Source organism: Chiloscyllium plagiosum, unplaced genomic scaffold, assembly GCF_037043375.1.
Source record: "Chiloscyllium plagiosum isolate Xiang-an unplaced genomic scaffold, Cpla_swu_hap1 HiC_scaffold_37, whole genome shotgun sequence".
NCBI classification, from domain to species: Eukaryota; Metazoa; Chordata; class Chondrichthyes; order Orectolobiformes; family Hemiscylliidae; genus Chiloscyllium; species Chiloscyllium plagiosum.
In genome coordinates, this window is record NW_028270175.1 from 25306161 (window position 1) to 25322876 (window position 16716).

Below are 16716 nucleotides of genomic sequence, written 5' to 3' on the forward strand. Positions count from 1 at the left end.
TTAATGACCATGTTCCATTTGAGTTTTAGGGAAGTATTGCATCCAGACACCAGCTCTCAGCCAATAGGCTGCAGGTCAATTCTGCAACCCACTCCCACCCTCACCCCTTTCCCCAAACCCCTCGCCACCCGCCACCACACATGGACATGGACACACACAGACACAGACACACACACACACCCATTTCTATACCTATGAAACAGAGAATGTCATGAACGCCAATTTGAATTAATGCTTTCCTCATGTATTGGTTTCAGTGTTCTGTTTTCAGACTTTGGTAACAGTTAGCACTTCAAGACAAACTTACCTTTTCTTTTTTGTTGCTATAGGTTTTTGGGAAGCAAAAATCATGAGACATACTTTACTAACACACAGAGGCACCGAATTGTAAGTCTCATTTTGAACTGTGTGAACATAGATTTACAAAGTACATATGTGAAAGGTGTGAGCAAGGACATTTTTAGGAAAATGTACAGCTCACTAGCCCCAATAATCTAACAGATGGGTGCTATCTTTTCACCACATTCTGCTATCCTTTTCTATCACATCAGTTATAGAGTCATAGAAATGTACAGCATCGAAATGGACCCTTTGATCTAACTTGCCCATGCCGACCAGATATCCTAAATTAATCTAGTCCCATTTGACAGCACTTGGCCCATATCCTTCTAAACCCTTCCTACTCATATGTCCATCCAGATGCCTTTTAAATGTAATTGTACCAGCCTCCACCATTTCCTCTGGCAGCTCATTCCATACACGCATCACCCTTTGCGTGAAAAAGTTGCCCCTTAGTTCCCTTTTAAACCTTTCCCCTCTCATCCTAAACTTATGCTCTCTAGTTCTAGACTCCCTCAGTCGAGGGAAAAGACCTTATCCATGTCCTCATGATTTGCAATTGAACAATTGTTCAATATAACATTTCAGTTGCATGACACTGTAATCTTTTGCTATAAATCCTGTGTCTTATGATCCTGCTCCACAGCTACCTGATGAAGGAGCAGTGCTCCGAAAGCTAGTACTTCCAAATAATCCTGTTGCACTATAACCTGGTGTTGTGTGGTTTTTAACTTTGCCCACCCCAGTACAATGCCAGTACATCTATATCATATATAAGACATGCACAAGTGCATAAATTATTGTATTTTGGTGTGAAATTCATTTCAGCTTGAGTTAGAATGACAAAAGATAAGGCTGATAATAGAGGCTGAACAATGAGTGGAATGTTTCAATGTATTACCGAGCTGGGGTAAAGGATAGGATAAAGGGATTTAATGTGCACATAAGGATGATTGGATGCATAAATAAAACATTGAGGTAATGATAAAGAGAATGGTCAGGTTCTCAACAGTTGGAAATGTGAGTACTGGCTGTAGGTGTTTGGTGTTGGGGATATTTTACCTGAGTAATAGTGTAGGATGACTGTTTTGGGATAGATACTAGATGGTATTCTTGGGTGGGATGCTTTCTGGAGGTGTTGAATGGGTTATCAGATAGGGTGGATTAGTTTAGAAGTAAATAGAGAGTTAAGAAGGGAGGCAATGTGTCTGTGGACATTTTGGCAGGAGTGTTTGAGAGGGTTACATTGAGAGGTCTGGGGGCGGGGGGTGTGTGGGTATTGTTCTGGGGTGTAATGTGAATGTAGGCTTTGTGAGTTTCTGTATCTTGCTGTTTTCAGGTTTATGAAATTCTAGCCACAACAGTGTATGGGAAAAGGAAAAGAACACACATTGGGATTGACCGCTTACTAAATGAAAACGTCTTTGCTTCTGCTTTCCCACTCCATGAGGTAACAGGCACTGGGATAATGAAAATGCATATTGTATAAAAATTAGACCTATGAAATTTTGTAGACACCAGCAAGTGATTCTCTTCTTTTATCTGTAATACTTATATACCTCACTATCTCTTTGTAATATCTATGTACTGACATTTTCTGGTGTATCTTGTGCTGTCTGTAGGGCTCCTATGAATTACCAGACTATGATGTACCTCCAGAAAATCTGAATCCAAGACAAAGTTTGTATAAGTACTGGGCTCGTTGGTCCAAGTGGTATAGATATCAACCACTTGATCACATCCGAGAGTACTTTGGAGAAAAGATTGCCATTTACTTTGCTTGGCTGGGTGAGTTCCTTGTTCAATGATTCCTTGTGTAAGGAATAATTAAGAAAGCTGAGAATTATGAATTTATAATAATGGGCTCAATTATGCTTTTCCTCTGTCATCTTAACAGAGTCAGGCCTGTGATGGATGACATTTTAATGATAAGTATATTCAGGCCTGGTTCAACAGGTGTCATTTTGTTTGGGTTAAGCAAGACAGTTAAAGTCAAGGTAATATTTCTGTAACCATTCACTACAATTGGTGTTGATTCTTTATGAAACTAAGCATCACCAAATCTGTCACCTATGTACATTCTCAAAGATCTCTGTCTGTCCCTGGCAGCAGCATTTCAATATTATTTGCATTTAGATAGACAGCAAAGTTGCAAATTAAGGTGAGAGTGAAGTGAAAGTCAAGTGGAACTTCTTCACTGAGGGGGAATGCCATTAAAATGGACATGAAATAGTAGAGACAGGTTTGGATAAAATGGACTAACGCATGTGATGAAAATTAATTCAGAGATTTGGTGAGAAGAGATTGAAGGATATGATCGCCCATATGTATCTACCTTGTGTTCTTTGTATCCGAGAGATTACGTGGACTATTTTAATCTCTGGAATCATTGTGACTTTTCCTGAAAGCATTGGCAAATTTCATATGTTGAAATAATGTAGAAGATGGTGCACCAAGAGTAAATGGGTGGATTTCCCTTGGCTATCATCACTTTGTAATGTCTTTGAGATTAAATAATAAGTTCTTGGTGAGTTCACTCAATTTTAAAATACACATCAAAGCTTTGCTTTCTTTGCAGGTTTTTACACAACTTGGCTTCTCCCTGCTGCTATAGTTGGGACATTAGTTTTCATCTCTGGACTAATGTCAATGAACACAAGCAAACCAGCGTAAGTCAATGAGTTGCAAGAACAACACAACTATTAAACTCTGTGTAGTTACCAGTCAAAACAGCCTCTCATTTATTGGAAAAGCACATATAAATTATTATTTGGTAGAGCTATAGGCTACAAGAGCCTTGAATTAAAACAAGTATCACTATTTGGATAGAAGACCCTGGATTTTTGAATTTGTTAATTGTACATGAAATGTGAAGGAAAATGTGGAAATCTTTAAGTGTCCAAGTGTTGAGAAGGGTTTTTCGAATGATTTTTTTTCCACAATATTTCTGACATAAGATCATTTTCCATATTCCAATACCCAGAGTCTTTGGTGAACTCTGTGAATTCATAAGAATGATTATTATTGAATAACAGCAGATAAAACCCAGACAAAAGAGCAGTCACGATACTGATGGAAATGTGTATCCCAGATAGTCGAGAGATGCAAATAGAGTAGACAGAGATTTAATATGAAAGTGGCAGAAGAAAGCAAATCTCATGCAAATTCTAAGGTCAAAAGCTAGGTACTGTAATTTACTTGTTAATTGGATAAATATTAGGATTGATTCTCATGGAGCAGATGGGCTGATTTGTTAAATTAGCTTGAAAACAAAGTTCTGGAGAAATTCAGCAGGTCAGACAGCAGCTGTGATCTGAAAAACAGATTTAATGTTTTGTTCTGAAGAAGAGTCATGTTGGAACTGCAACTCTGTTTTTCTTTCAGCAGATGCCACAAGGCTTGTTGTGTTTCTCCAGAATTTTGTGTTTTTTTTTATTTTCAGATCTCTAGTATTTTTACTTTAACTGAGTTGACTAGAATGAGATGAAGGATGATACCAATAGCATGGGTTCATCCTCATAACAATGTATTCATTGGGGGAGCCAGCCTCCTTGCCTTGCTCCTCACTTTATGTTGAGTAGTGCTCCTCAAGATGTATAATCAGTTGTCACATGTATTCCTACATATATGATTACTTATAATCTAGATATGTGGCTTGAATTGATGCATGATGATAGAATGGTGGATTTTGTGCATGAATGTTTTTAGAAAGCTTGTGATAAAATTCCTCAAAGCTTGATGCAATCCCATGGGATTGAGAAGGATATTAGATTTGGTAAAGGGGAGCTGGTTACCTCAGTTGGTTAGATGATTAACATGTGTTTAAGAATAATGCTAACAGCACAAAATTTGGCTCTACCCTGCCTGAGGTAAGCTTGGAACTGGCCTCATCGCTCTGCCCTGCAGAAATTCACAGGATTAGCCATGGTTTGTAACTTAGGTTGCTACCTGGAGAAGAAAAAGAAGAAATGTTATTAATTAACTAATGAATTGGAAAAAGAAAGCTGTTAACACAATCAGTATTTGTTATTGGGCATTAGAAAGCCAGGGGTCACGTGTGTGGTGCTGGAATTCCTGATGAAGGGTTTATGCTCGAAACATCGATTCTCCTGCTCCTCTGATACTGCCTGACCTCCTGTGCTTTTCCAGCACCACACTCTCGACTGTGATCTCCAGCATTTGCGTCCTCACTTTCTACCCATTGGAAAGTGAGGCATATTGACATGTAAAATGAACAAACATGATACAACCATAAAGATTGCTGAATTCAGTATAAAGCATCATGGATTCAGGTGTGCTGAACTAGATATTAAAAATGTTGCAACAATATCGGGTCATTAGAATAAGAATGAAAGAAAGCTGTGCCTGCCAACAAAGTGGACAAATGTGTTGCTTGGAATTGTCAAACATAACAAGAGAACTTAAAATCTGATTCTCAGTTTCTAAGTTAACCAGCTGCATTAAGAGCAGAAAAAAGGGATGTTACAATTGACCTAGGTAATGAATATTAAACCTGGTTCTGCTCCTGATCAAGTTGGAAAGTGTATGCATATAGATGGCAACTGAGGGTGGATTTGGATATGGTTGAATGTCCATATCGTCAAGAAACCCACAGTCCCTTTTGTAGTAATTATAATGAGGTTAACCAACTGGACATCATTGAATATGAGTTCCCTGATGGGGCTGTTAACCTGGTCCAACCAGTGAACCCTGGCTGACAGATAAAAGAGGAGTATCAGAGATTTCGACACTCATGTAACTGACTCAGGAGAGGTGGTATTAAAATCAAGGACTCTTCAAGCATAAATAAAAGGTGACTTGGTAATGGGATACTGACCTCTGTGCAGTTATTTTGCCTTTTTAATTTTGTGCATATCAATTGGTCATTTCAGTGAGGTTACTCTAAGTGGCTGCTTTGAAAGGATGCACAATGTTGATTTGTTGTCTCCAGGCAAGTTTGGAAGAAACCTTTGTGGGAGAATGGGAAGATGAGGCTTTCAACCCATTCACCAACTGCTGCTAATTAGAACCTGTGCCATGATGCATGCAGTGTGATAAACAGAGAATGCCCAGAGACCTGAACATTGATCAAATGTTTTATATCCTGCAGAGAAGAGATCTGTAATAGCAGCAACCAATATCTCATGTGCCCTCTCTGTGACACTTGTGACACCTGGAATATTTCAGAGATCTGTTCCATGGCCAAAGTAAGTTTTTTAAAACTGAAGTTATTATTTGGGTCTCATTTGCTTTTATATATTGGTAGCTGTTGTTGTGCTTTTTGTGCTCTCATTTGACCAATTGTATATAGATTTTTGAATCCAAAAACCTTTATTATTTTATTGATATACTGTAGGTTCTAGAACATTCCATTCAGTATCTGCATTGTAGAGGTTTGAAAAGGGCAGGTTGTTCCTTGAAGACAGTCTGGTGATGAATAAATTGCATCTTAGTTGCCCAGGTAGGATCAGCAATAGGCCAGATAGCCCCTGAACTTGCTCTGCCATTTAGTCTAATCATGGTTGATCTGTAACCAAACTTCCTATCTGTATAACAGTTCAGGAGCTGTAGTGATTGTAATGAGGTCAGCCAGGTGAATCTCATAGAATTCCTTGATTGGAGCTGTTAATCTGGTCTAATCAGAGAGCCCTGGCTGACAGATACAAACAGCAGTGTCAGGGGTTCTGTTCACTCTGAGAGCTGGCTCTAAGTGAACTGGATCAGTGTCAAGGACTTGCAAATAAAGGATGACTCGATGGTGGGGTACCAGTCTCTGTGGAGCTATTTCTGGATCCCTGTCCAAAGACTATTTAGGTGGATGTGCCAGCTGTTGCCTAACATTGGAGTTGTCTCTCTCTCTCTCTCTCTCTCACTCCATACCAGGGAGACAAAGTCAGAAGTCACACATCATCAGGTTATAGTCCAACAGGCTTATCTGAAATCTCTCAAACTTTCAGAGCACAGTCCCTTCACTTTGTCCACCCCACTCCAACATCGGCACCTCCACATCATGCATACCAGAGAGAATAAAGGTTAAAATGAAGGACGTGTGTCATTCACTCTTCAAAGTTCCCTTGTTTCATCAATACCGGTTATGAATCCATTGTAAGTTATTACAGAGAAATTACTGTATAAAATCAGACCATTCAGTCTGGTTATCTTTACTGGTGTTTATACTTCACATAAGCCTCATTCCACCCTGCCAACACACACTTCCCTTCCTTTCTATGTCATGTACATCTCTGGCTCCCCCTTAAATGTATGTATGTTATTTATCTCAGCTGCTGCTTCTCATGGTGAGTTCCATATTCTAATGACTCTCTGAGTAAAGACATTTCCCTACATTTCTTATGGATTAAATTAGTGACTGTCTGATCTTTGTGCCCCCTTGACTCCCTCAAATATCTACCCTATCCAGCCCATCTGTAATGTCAAAGATATTAGTTGATCTGTCATTTTTTTCTTTTTATAGGGATAGGAGACCCATCATGTTCAATCTTTCCTGATAGTTACAATTGCTATATTAATAGAACATAATTCATAATATACATTTCTTAAATAGTCTCTTATTTGTACTTTGTTTTCTCGTTACTGCTACTCTCTGCAGCTGGGTTACCTCTTTGACCATCCTGGCACAGTCTTCTTCAGCATCTTCATGTCTTTCTGGGCAGTGACCTTCTTGGAGTACTGGAAACGGAAGAATGCCACTCTGGCACATCACTGGGATTCCATAAACTTTGAGGAAGAGGAGGTGAGACTGGAAGTAAAGAAAAATGTGCCAATTGATTCAAACTCTAAGTTCAGTCCAGTCCTGCGTGGTTTAAGTCAAGATCCTTGGGGGCGGCACGGTGGCTCAGTGGTTAGCACTGCTGCCTCACAGTACCAAGGTCCCAGGTTCAATTCCAGCCTTGGGTGACTGTCTGTGTGGGTTTCCTCGGGTGCTCTGGTTTCCTCCCACAATCCAAAGATGTGCAGGTGAATTGGCCATGCTAAATTGCCCATAGTGTTAGATTAGATTAGATTACTTACAATGTGGAAACAGGCCCTTCAGCCCAACAAGTCCACACTGACCCTCTGAAGAGCAACCCACCTAGACCCATTCCCCTACATTTACCCCTTCACCTAACACTATGGGCAATTTAGCATGGCAAATTCACCTAACCTGCACATCTTGGATTGTGGGAGGAAACTGGAGCACCCAGAGGAAACCCATGCAGCCATGGGGAGAATGTGCAAACACCACACAGACAGTCGCCTGAGGCAGGAATTGAACCCGGGTCTCTGGCCCTGTGAGGCAGCAGTGCTAACCACTGTGCCACCATGCCACCCCACCAGTCCCCACAGGTGCATCAGTCAGAGGGAAATGGGTCTGTGTGGGTTACTCTTCAGAGGATTGGTGTGGACTTGTTGGGCCAAAGGGCCTGTTTCACACTGTAGGGAATGTAATCTAATCAAATCCTTGAAAGCTTAGTTTTCCCTTGACATACAAATAATGTGAAATTTCAACATTTTCACTGATGATAAATTCTCAATAACTTTTCATGTGTTCTAAGATGATTTGAGTGATGTGAAGCTGACATTAAACCATTCCAGTAGATGGATGGTGCACAATGCCTTGTGGATAGGCATTTGGATCATTCTGAATAAAAGCAATTTAAATAAAATTTTAAAAGTTATATAAAATTATAATAACCAGAAGGTGTGGATGACAATATAGTACTCAGGAAATAGTTTATTTTTTCAAAATCTATAAACAGCTAACATCCTTTGGCTCAGATTGACTCTGAGAATTGCATCCTGGAGCTGCTAACCCAACCTCCAAGTGTAATGAACGTGATCCCCAGATCCTCAGGGCCTTTCCAATCTAACCAAGCAGAAACTGCTCAATAATACTAAGAAAACAATGAGGACAAAGTGATCTGATTTATGAAATTTATCAATGTGTAATATGCCATGCAAGGAGAGGAAGTTACTCAACTGTGTCCAGAAGCTATGGTACTGATATATTGAGTGAGAATGAGAGGCTGTTGTTTGAGTGATTCAAATGCCAATGTTTTCAATGTACAAAAGGAGTGATGGGTGCTGGAGCTATCTCTCCCATATATTTGTACGAATCGATGGCACAGGAATAGGAAATTTGGCACTTTGAGCTTGCTCCACCTTTCAGTGATCATGCTCCCAACATCACCTGGTTCTTTCCTAACTGTAATAACCTTTTGACTCACTTATTTGTGATGTTCGTCAAAAATCTACACATCTTTGCCTAAAAATACTCAATGACCTAGCCTTCATACCGTTTGGGGAAGAGTGTTCAGTTAAACATTCCTCCTGAATTGGAAAGCAGATGCATGCTTTTGATTAGTTACTATCCGGCTTTGTTCTGTTCACAAAAGTTCTGCAATCAACTGTCAAGATATCGACAACTGTTAACACTTGCTAATGCCCGATACCAGTCGTTGAATTATTCTTTTTAACGTTTATATGCAGTAATAACACTTAAGTATTAATAGTGGTGGAAAGAAGATGTTGACACCAGACATCAGAGTTTAGGTCAGCACTCTGTAACAGTAACTCCTTTTCCTGTAGGAACGTCCCAGACCTGAGTTTGCTGCGAGGGCACCAATGATGGAACAGAATCCAGTCACTGGAATCAAAGAGCCATATTTCCCTGAGAAAGACCGTCTGTCTCGAATCATCACAGGATCAATGGTTATTATAATTATGGTGAGAGGACAAAAATTATCAGAAAGAATGGATTTTTCAGTGATCCTGACTGTTAGAACCTGGGCCCAGACTCAGATTCATGGGCGAAAGTGAGGGCTGCAGATGCTGGAGATCAGAGCTGAAAATGTGTTGCTGGAAAAGCGCAGCAGGTCAGATTCATGGGCAATTGTTTAAATTGTCTCAGCTGCTCCTGCCCCACTGAACTCATCTCTGCATATCTTGACACTGTCCTGTCCCCCTTAGTTCAAGAACTCCCCACCTACATTCGGGACACCACCCATGCCCTCCACCACCTCCATGATTTTCGCTTCCCCGGCCCCCAAAGCCTTATCTTCACGATGGACATCCAGTCCCTATACACTTCCATCCCCCATCACAAAGGTCTCCAAACCCTCCGCTTCTTCCCCTCCCACCGAACCAACCAGTACCCTTTCACTGATACCCTCCTTCGACTGACTGAACTGGTCCTCACTCTTAACAACTTCTCCTTCCAATCCTCCCACTTCCTCCAAACCAAAGGAGTAGCCATGGGCACCCACGTGGGCCCCAGCTATGTCTGCCTCTTCGTCGGATATGTGGAACAGTCCATCTTCCGCACCTACACTGGCACCACCCCCCACCTTTTCCTCCGCTGTATCGATAATTGTATTGGGGCTACCTCGTACTCCCACAAGGAGGTTGAACAGTTCATCTACTTTACTAACACCTTCCACCCCGACCTCAAATTTACCTGGACCGTCTCAGACTCCTCCCTCCCCTTCCTAGACCTCTCCATTTCTATCTCGGGCGACCGACTCAACACAGACATTTAGTACAAACCGACCGACTCCCACAGCTACCTAGATTACACCTCCTCCCACCCTGCCCCCTATAAAAACGCCATCCTGTATTCCCAATTCCTTCGCCTCCGCCGCATCTGCTCCCAGGAGGACCAATTCAAATGGCCTCCTTCTTCAAAGACCGCAATTTCCCCTCCGACGTGATCGACGATGCTCTCCACCGCATCTCATCCACTTCCTGCACCTCCGCCCTTGAACCCTGCCCCTCTAATCGCCACCAGGACAGAACCCCACTGGTCCTCACCTTCCACCCCACCAACCTCCGGATACATCGTATCATCCTCTGTCATTTCCACCACCTCCAAATAGACCCCACCACCAGGAATATATTTCCCTCCTCACCCCTATCAGCGTTCCGGAGAGACCACTTCCTCCGCGACTCCCTCGTCTGGTCCACACCCCCCACCAACCCAACCTCCACTCCCAGCACCTTCCCCTGCAACCGCAAGAAGTGCAAAACTTGCGCCCACACCTCCCTCCAAGGCCTCAATGGGTCCTTCCATATCCGTCACAAATTCACCTGCACCTCCACACACATCATTTACTGTATCCGTTGCACCCGATATGGTCTCCTCTACATTGGGGAGACAGGCCGCCTACTTGCGGAACATTTCAGGGAACACCTCTGGGACACCTGCACCAACCAACCCAACCGCCCCGTGGCTGAACACTTTAACTCCCCCTCCCACTCCGCCAAGGACATGCAGGTCCTTGGCCTCCTCCATCGCCAGACCCTGACCACACGATGCCTGGAGGAAGAGCGCCTCATCTTCCGCCTAGGAACCCTCCAAACACACGGGATGAATGTAGATTTCTCCAGCTTCCTCATTTCCCCTCCCCCCACCTTATCTCAGTCCCAACCCCCGGATTCAGCACGGCCCTCTTGACCTGCAATCTTCTTCCCGACCTCTCCGCCCCCACCCCCTCTCCGGCCTATCGCCCTCACCCCCTTCCACCTATCGTATTCCCAGTGCCCGTCTCCCAAATTCCCTCCCCCCTACCCTTTATCTCAGCCCGCTTGGCACACCAGCCTCATTCCTGAAGAAGGGCTTATGCCCGAAACATCGATTCTCCTGCTCCTCGGATGCTGCCTGGCCTGCTGTGTTTTTCCAGCATCACATTTTTCAACTCTGGTATCCAGCATCTGCAGTCTTCACTTTCTCCCAATTGTTTAAAAGCCAGGAATTATGACTTTCCTTTCAAACCACAGCCCTCCTTCAGTTACTGGGAGTGTCTACACAGAAACATGGACAGGAGAGCAAGCAATCAACTTGCAAAGAGAATAACTGGCTGTCCATATTGTCATTCCAAACATATTTCAATTGTTGGTCGAGCAGAGATGGATTTTCCTGAACTACGGCAGCCACATCACTTAACTCAAAGTTGGGAGTGGCAAAGCATTAGTATGTGAATTAAATGCCTCAAATGACACTTCATCTCAAAATACTAACAATACTGTGCTTGGAATGTGAAAATGGAAATTAGAGCAAATGTAAATATGCACTGAGTTGAAAGTTGAATTAGTTATCTTTTTATTTAGCACCACATTCGCTATTTTGCTGCACGTTGTGCCAGTTGCATTGTGATGGTTTCTAATATCCAGTGGACAGGGTCCTACACAAAAGATGAGTAATCTGACCTGTTCAGTGCTTGTCAAGTCGAAGACTATACTGAGCATAGGACAGATTTCATACTGTGTTTCTGCTTTTGGGAAAGAACATTCTTGATTTAAGGGAAGGGTAATGGGTTGCCTTTTTGGAGATGCTGAGTGATGTTGGTTTATGTTGATTTAAAAGGATTTTTAATTTTTTATTCTTTCATGGGTTGTGGGTATCATTGACAATGTTGCCCATGCCTAATTGCCCTTGAATTATCCAGCTTTCTGAGGGAAGTTAAGAAGCAGCCTTATTACCATATACCTGGAGATGTATGTAAGCCAGACTGGGTGAGGCTGATAGATATGTTTCCCTTCAGTGACCCAGATGATTTTTCACAACAGTCAACAATGGCTTCCTGGTCACTATTACTGAGACTAGCTTTTTATTCGAGAATTTATTGATTTTAATTTAAATATCACCAGTTCTCATAGCGTGATTTGGACTCATGACCCCAGAGTATTAGCGTTAATCTCTGGACTAGTTCAGTGAGATTGCCGTTACGTCACTCATTCTTATTGGTTTAATGGGAAGTGTTGTTGACATTTGCTTTTTAAATTGATCTGGTATTTATTGCTTTAATAATTTTGAGATTCTAATAGTTATTTCTGTTCTCTGTTTAAATCTTCCCTTTTCGGCTTTTCAATTCTCTTCTCCCCTCTTGTTTCTCATTTACTTTTGCATACTTCTTCCCTGCCTTTGTTCTTCTGTGTGGTGTCTCATTCTCTTTATTTTATGTAACCTCCTCTCCTCCAAGCCATTCTTTCTTCTTCCTCAATTCTGCCCTTGATGACCATTATTTCCATTTTGCATGTTTTCTGCCTGGCACAGCTGTTTGTAGTGATGATTTTCCTGGTGACTGTGATCATGTACCGTGGGATTATCAGTGTGATGATGTACCACACAGGCAACGCTATTCTAATGACCCAGGTGAGAAAAGGATAACCAACCCTGTGCATTAACTGTTGTGTGCTATGCAAACATTATCAGGGCCGGTATGCATGTTCAGCTTTCCATGCACACTAAGCTTTGCTGTAGATGTAATCATTTACCTTCTTGCATTGTCCTTAACCTAGTGACCATGGCTCCTGACAGCACTAATTATAGTCAGAGTCATAGAGATGTACAGCACGGAAACAGATCCTTCAGTCCAACCCGTCCATGCCGACCAAATATCCCAACCCAATCTAGTCCCATCTGCCACCACCCAGCCCACATCCCTCCAAACCTCATATACCCATCCAAATGCCTTTTAAATGTTGCAATTGTACCAGCCTTCAACACATCCTCTGGCAGTTCATTCCATACATGTACCACCCTCTGTGTGAAAAAGTTGCCCCTTAGGTCTCTTTTATATCTTTCAACTCTCACCCTAAACCTATGCCCTCTAGTTCTGGACTCCCCGACCCCAGGGAAAAGACTTTGCCTATTTACCCTATCCATGCCCCTCATAATTTTGTAAACCTCTGTAAGGTTGACTGAATCACTTGGGTAATATTGAGAGTGTTGGAAGATATTCTGTTTTAATCTTTTCACACTCTGGCAAAGACACATAATTGGATTAAACCACTGTGCATTTAAGGATGCTGCAAGTGTGCGGTAGGACAGTGTAAGAGGAGTTTCATTTTGATAGAAGATCAGAAAGAGAGCATAATTGTGTATCTAATTTGTGTACCTAATCGGAAAATGGCCAAGTGGGACACTGAAATTTAAAATAAAAAGTGCTGCACTAACAGCAGCAATAGTTTGTGCTCAGCACTTCAGATAAACAATATCTCATTCAGCAACTATTTTCATGATGCTAACTGAGTAGAAAATAAGGGATTTGGAAGGATGATTGATGAAATGGATTTTGAGTTTTTTTTTAAAATATGAAGTAGAAGACAAAATGTTATGGGGCAACTGAAGAACACCACCACCTTTGGCAAAGAGAGGGAAGATGCACACAAAGTCAGAAGAACAGTGCTCACAGTGAAACAGGATTACAGGAGATTTCACAGATAAAAATGGGGTAAGAGAGAGGCAATGAAGAGATTCACAAATTGAAAGATTCGGATAACAGAGGATATGAACCACCTTGAATGAGAAAGCTGTAAGGACAAGCCAGCAACTGGGGACACTAAGAATAGTCCTGCCTTTGCATGGCTCCAATATTAAACATGCAGATCAGTGGAGAACTAGCTGAAGATTAATCTATTTAAGTGGTCACCTAAGTTTAATTGAAATATATAACTACCCTGATGTGTATAAAATGGTTTGCAATCTGAATCATCCTTGCTAATAATAAATATCACTTTTGACATTTTCCCATCAATGGCAACTGGGGAAGCATTTCTTTGGTGCAGGGTGAGGGTGTCTTCAAATATTGCAGCTGAAATATGTGCTGCTTAATCCACTGCACAGCCCCTGATGTACAACATGGAAATCCAATGTTCTTCCTACCTCCCCTGAATTTTCTAACTGGTTTAGGAGAACAGTTCCACAGGTGGCAGCAGCCCTCTGGGTCTACATTCACCTGTCTGTTCCTCATCAATGGTTCTTATGTTACATATGTTCTAATTGTACTCAGTGTGTTGCAATTAATCCCTGACAGGCTGGAAACATAGCAAATATCAGCAGCTCCTTGGTGAACCTTATTCTCATCCTGCTCATGGGCCAGGTCTACACTTCGCTAGCAGAAAAACTCACCAGATGGGGTAAGGAAACTATCAGCACAGTGAATTCAGAGTCAGTTCCTGTTTAGTGTAAACATGTTGAAGCTCTACCCCTTTGGAAACAAAGAATTGTAATAAGTAGGAGTAAGCATTTGGCCCATCGAGTTCCCTCTGCCATTCAGTATGATTGTGGCTGATCCTTAATCTCAATAGTACAGCCATGCACTGCCACTGCTGCTGAGATTTTGTTTTAATAGGCAGATAATCTGCTACATTAGACTAACAAACTGTATTCAATTATAGCACTTGAATGCCAGGGTGTCACCATTTTGCAGGCTTTTGCTGTTTAGCGTGCATGGAATGCAATCCTGCCACATCTCGTTATAAATGGTCGGCAGTTAACTAACTAATGGATGGGGAGGCTTCATGTCCTCATGGGTGGGGGCACCCAGCATGGTGAGTGCAATGGACAGGGAGGTTTGCAACTGTTTCAACCAAGAATGCTGAGCGGATGGTCTATTTAGGCCCCCTACTCAGATCCCTGCTGTCCCAGAAGCCGATGTCACAAATGAATCCACAAAATGACTGAGCTCAATAAGCAAACACTATTGGCCACACAGTACCTTGGCTGTCGTGCTGAAAGCTTTGTCCTCCAGAGCTAACTGTACATCAAGCCAGGTTGTTTCATAACAACTAGAACACTGGCATCCATTGGTCAAAGTGGGAAAGTGCCCCTATATGTTCTGTCAGTAAAAAAGCAGGACAAGTCCATTTTGACTGGTTAATTTCTCATCAGTCTCCTCTTGACTATCAGCAAAATGATAGAGAAGTTGTCGTTGACAGTGCTATCAAGAGGTAATTACTGACCAATAACCACCTCACTGATGCTTGATTTATACGCTGCCAGCACAACTTAGCTTCAGGCCTCATTACAGCCTTGTAAAGGTAAATAAATGCTGAAACTTGATCAGGTGTATCCCAGAACTTTGTGGGAAACTAGGGAAGAGATATCCGGGCCCCTTGCTGAGGTATTTATATCATTGACAGCAACAGGTGAGATGCCAGAAGGCTGGAGGGTGGCTAATGTGGTGCCACTATTTAAGAAAGGTGGTAAGGAAAAGCCAGGGAACTTTAGATCAGTGAGCCTGATGTCAATAATGGATAAGTTTATTGGAGGTAATTCTGACGGATAGGATTTACATGCATTTGGAAAGGCAAAAAATAATTAGGGATAGTCAACATGACTTTGTATGTAGGAAATCGTGTCTCACAAACTTGATTGAGTGTTTGAAGACGTGACAACAATGATTGATGAAGGCAGAGTGGTAGATGCTGGACATATGGACTTCAAGGTGTTCAACAGGTACCACACGGTAGACTGGTTAGCAAAGTTAGATCACGTGGAGTCCAAGAGAAACTAGCCAATTGGATACAAAATTGGTTTGAAGGTAGGAGATGGTGGTAGAGGGTTGTTTTTCTGACAGGAGACCTGTGGCGAGCTGTGTGTCACAAGGATTGGTGTTGGGTCCACTGCTTTTCGTCTTTTATATAAGTGATTTGGATCTGAATATATGAGATATGATTAGTAAGTTTGCAGATGACAACAACATTGGTGGTGTCGTGGATGGTGAAGAAGGTTATCTCAGAGTACAACGGCTCCTTGATCAGATGAGCCAAGGGGCTGAGGAGGGGCAGATGGAATTTAATTTAGATAAATGTGAGGTCTTGCACTTGGTAAGGCAAACCAGGGTAGGTTAATGGTAGGACCCTGGGGAGTATTGCTGAATAAAGTGATTTTGAGGTGCAGATGTATAGTACCTTGAAAGTGGAGATGCTGGTAGACAGGATGGTGAAGAAGGCATTTGGCATGCTTGCCTTCATTGGTCAGTGCACTGAGATACAGAAGTTGGGACATCATGTTGCAGCTTTTCAGGACATTGGTGAGGTCACTTTTAGAGTAGTGTGTTCAATTCTGGTCTCCCTGGTATATATGTTGTTAAACTTGAAAGGGTTCAGAAAAGATTTACAAGGATGTTGCCAGGATTGGATAGTTTAAGCTATACGGAGAGACTGTATAGGTTGGGGCATTTTCCCTGGAGTGTTGGAGGCTGAGGGGTGACTTTATAGAGGTTTATAAAATCATGAGGGGTGTGGATAGGATGAATAGCAAAAGTCTTTTTCCCATACTAGGAGAGTCCAAAACTAGATGATATAGGTTTAAGATGAGAAGGGAAAGATTTGAAAAGGACCTGAGCGGCAACATTTTCACACGGAGGGTGATGTTTGTATGGAACAAGCTGCCAGAGGAGGTGGTGAAGGCAGGTACAATTACAGATGGATGTGTATATGAATGGTGAAAGGTTTAGAAGGATATGGGCCAAATGCAGGCAAATGGAACTAGAACAGTTTCGGATATCTGGCCAGTGCAGACGAGTTGGACTGAAGGGTTTATTTCCAGGCTATATGACTCTATGGTTCAAATGTGGCTAAAAGATCCGAATTCTA

General features: G+C 42.1%; 2 protein-coding genes across 4 annotated transcripts in view; one reads left to right on the top strand and one right to left on the bottom strand.

The window, feature by feature from the left end:
* Positions 1 to 16716, top strand: part of ano11 (anoctamin 11) — a 49122-nt gene that overhangs the window by 14315 nt on the left and 18091 nt on the right. For 2 of the 3 annotated variants that reach the window (XM_043675747.2, XM_087980481.1), the window contains 9 exons: positions 330 to 387; positions 1679 to 1789; positions 1962 to 2127; positions 2918 to 3008; positions 5450 to 5546; positions 6947 to 7090; positions 8926 to 9063; positions 12389 to 12487; positions 14151 to 14253. In XM_043675747.2, coding sequence (XP_043531682.1) covers positions 330 to 387; positions 1679 to 1789; positions 1962 to 2127; positions 2918 to 3008; positions 5450 to 5546; positions 6947 to 7090; positions 8926 to 9063; positions 12389 to 12487; positions 14151 to 14253 — 1007 coding nt within the window. The remainder of the gene's footprint in view (positions 1 to 329; positions 388 to 1678; positions 1790 to 1961; positions 2128 to 2917; positions 3009 to 5449; positions 5547 to 6946; positions 7091 to 8925; positions 9064 to 12388; positions 12488 to 14150; positions 14254 to 16716) is intronic. The other variant, XM_087980480.1, reaches the window with a different exon arrangement.
* The window catches only part of LOC148139783 (uncharacterized), a 93041-nt gene continuing 79387 nt past the window's right edge, over positions 3063 to 16716 (bottom strand). Inside the window, exons 3-4 of the transcript XR_015753465.1 lie at positions 6956 to 7096; positions 3063 to 4287 (exon numbers count right to left, since the gene is read on the bottom strand). The gene's annotated coding sequence lies outside the window, so the exon portion shown is untranslated. The remainder of the gene's footprint in view (positions 4288 to 6955; positions 7097 to 16716) is intronic.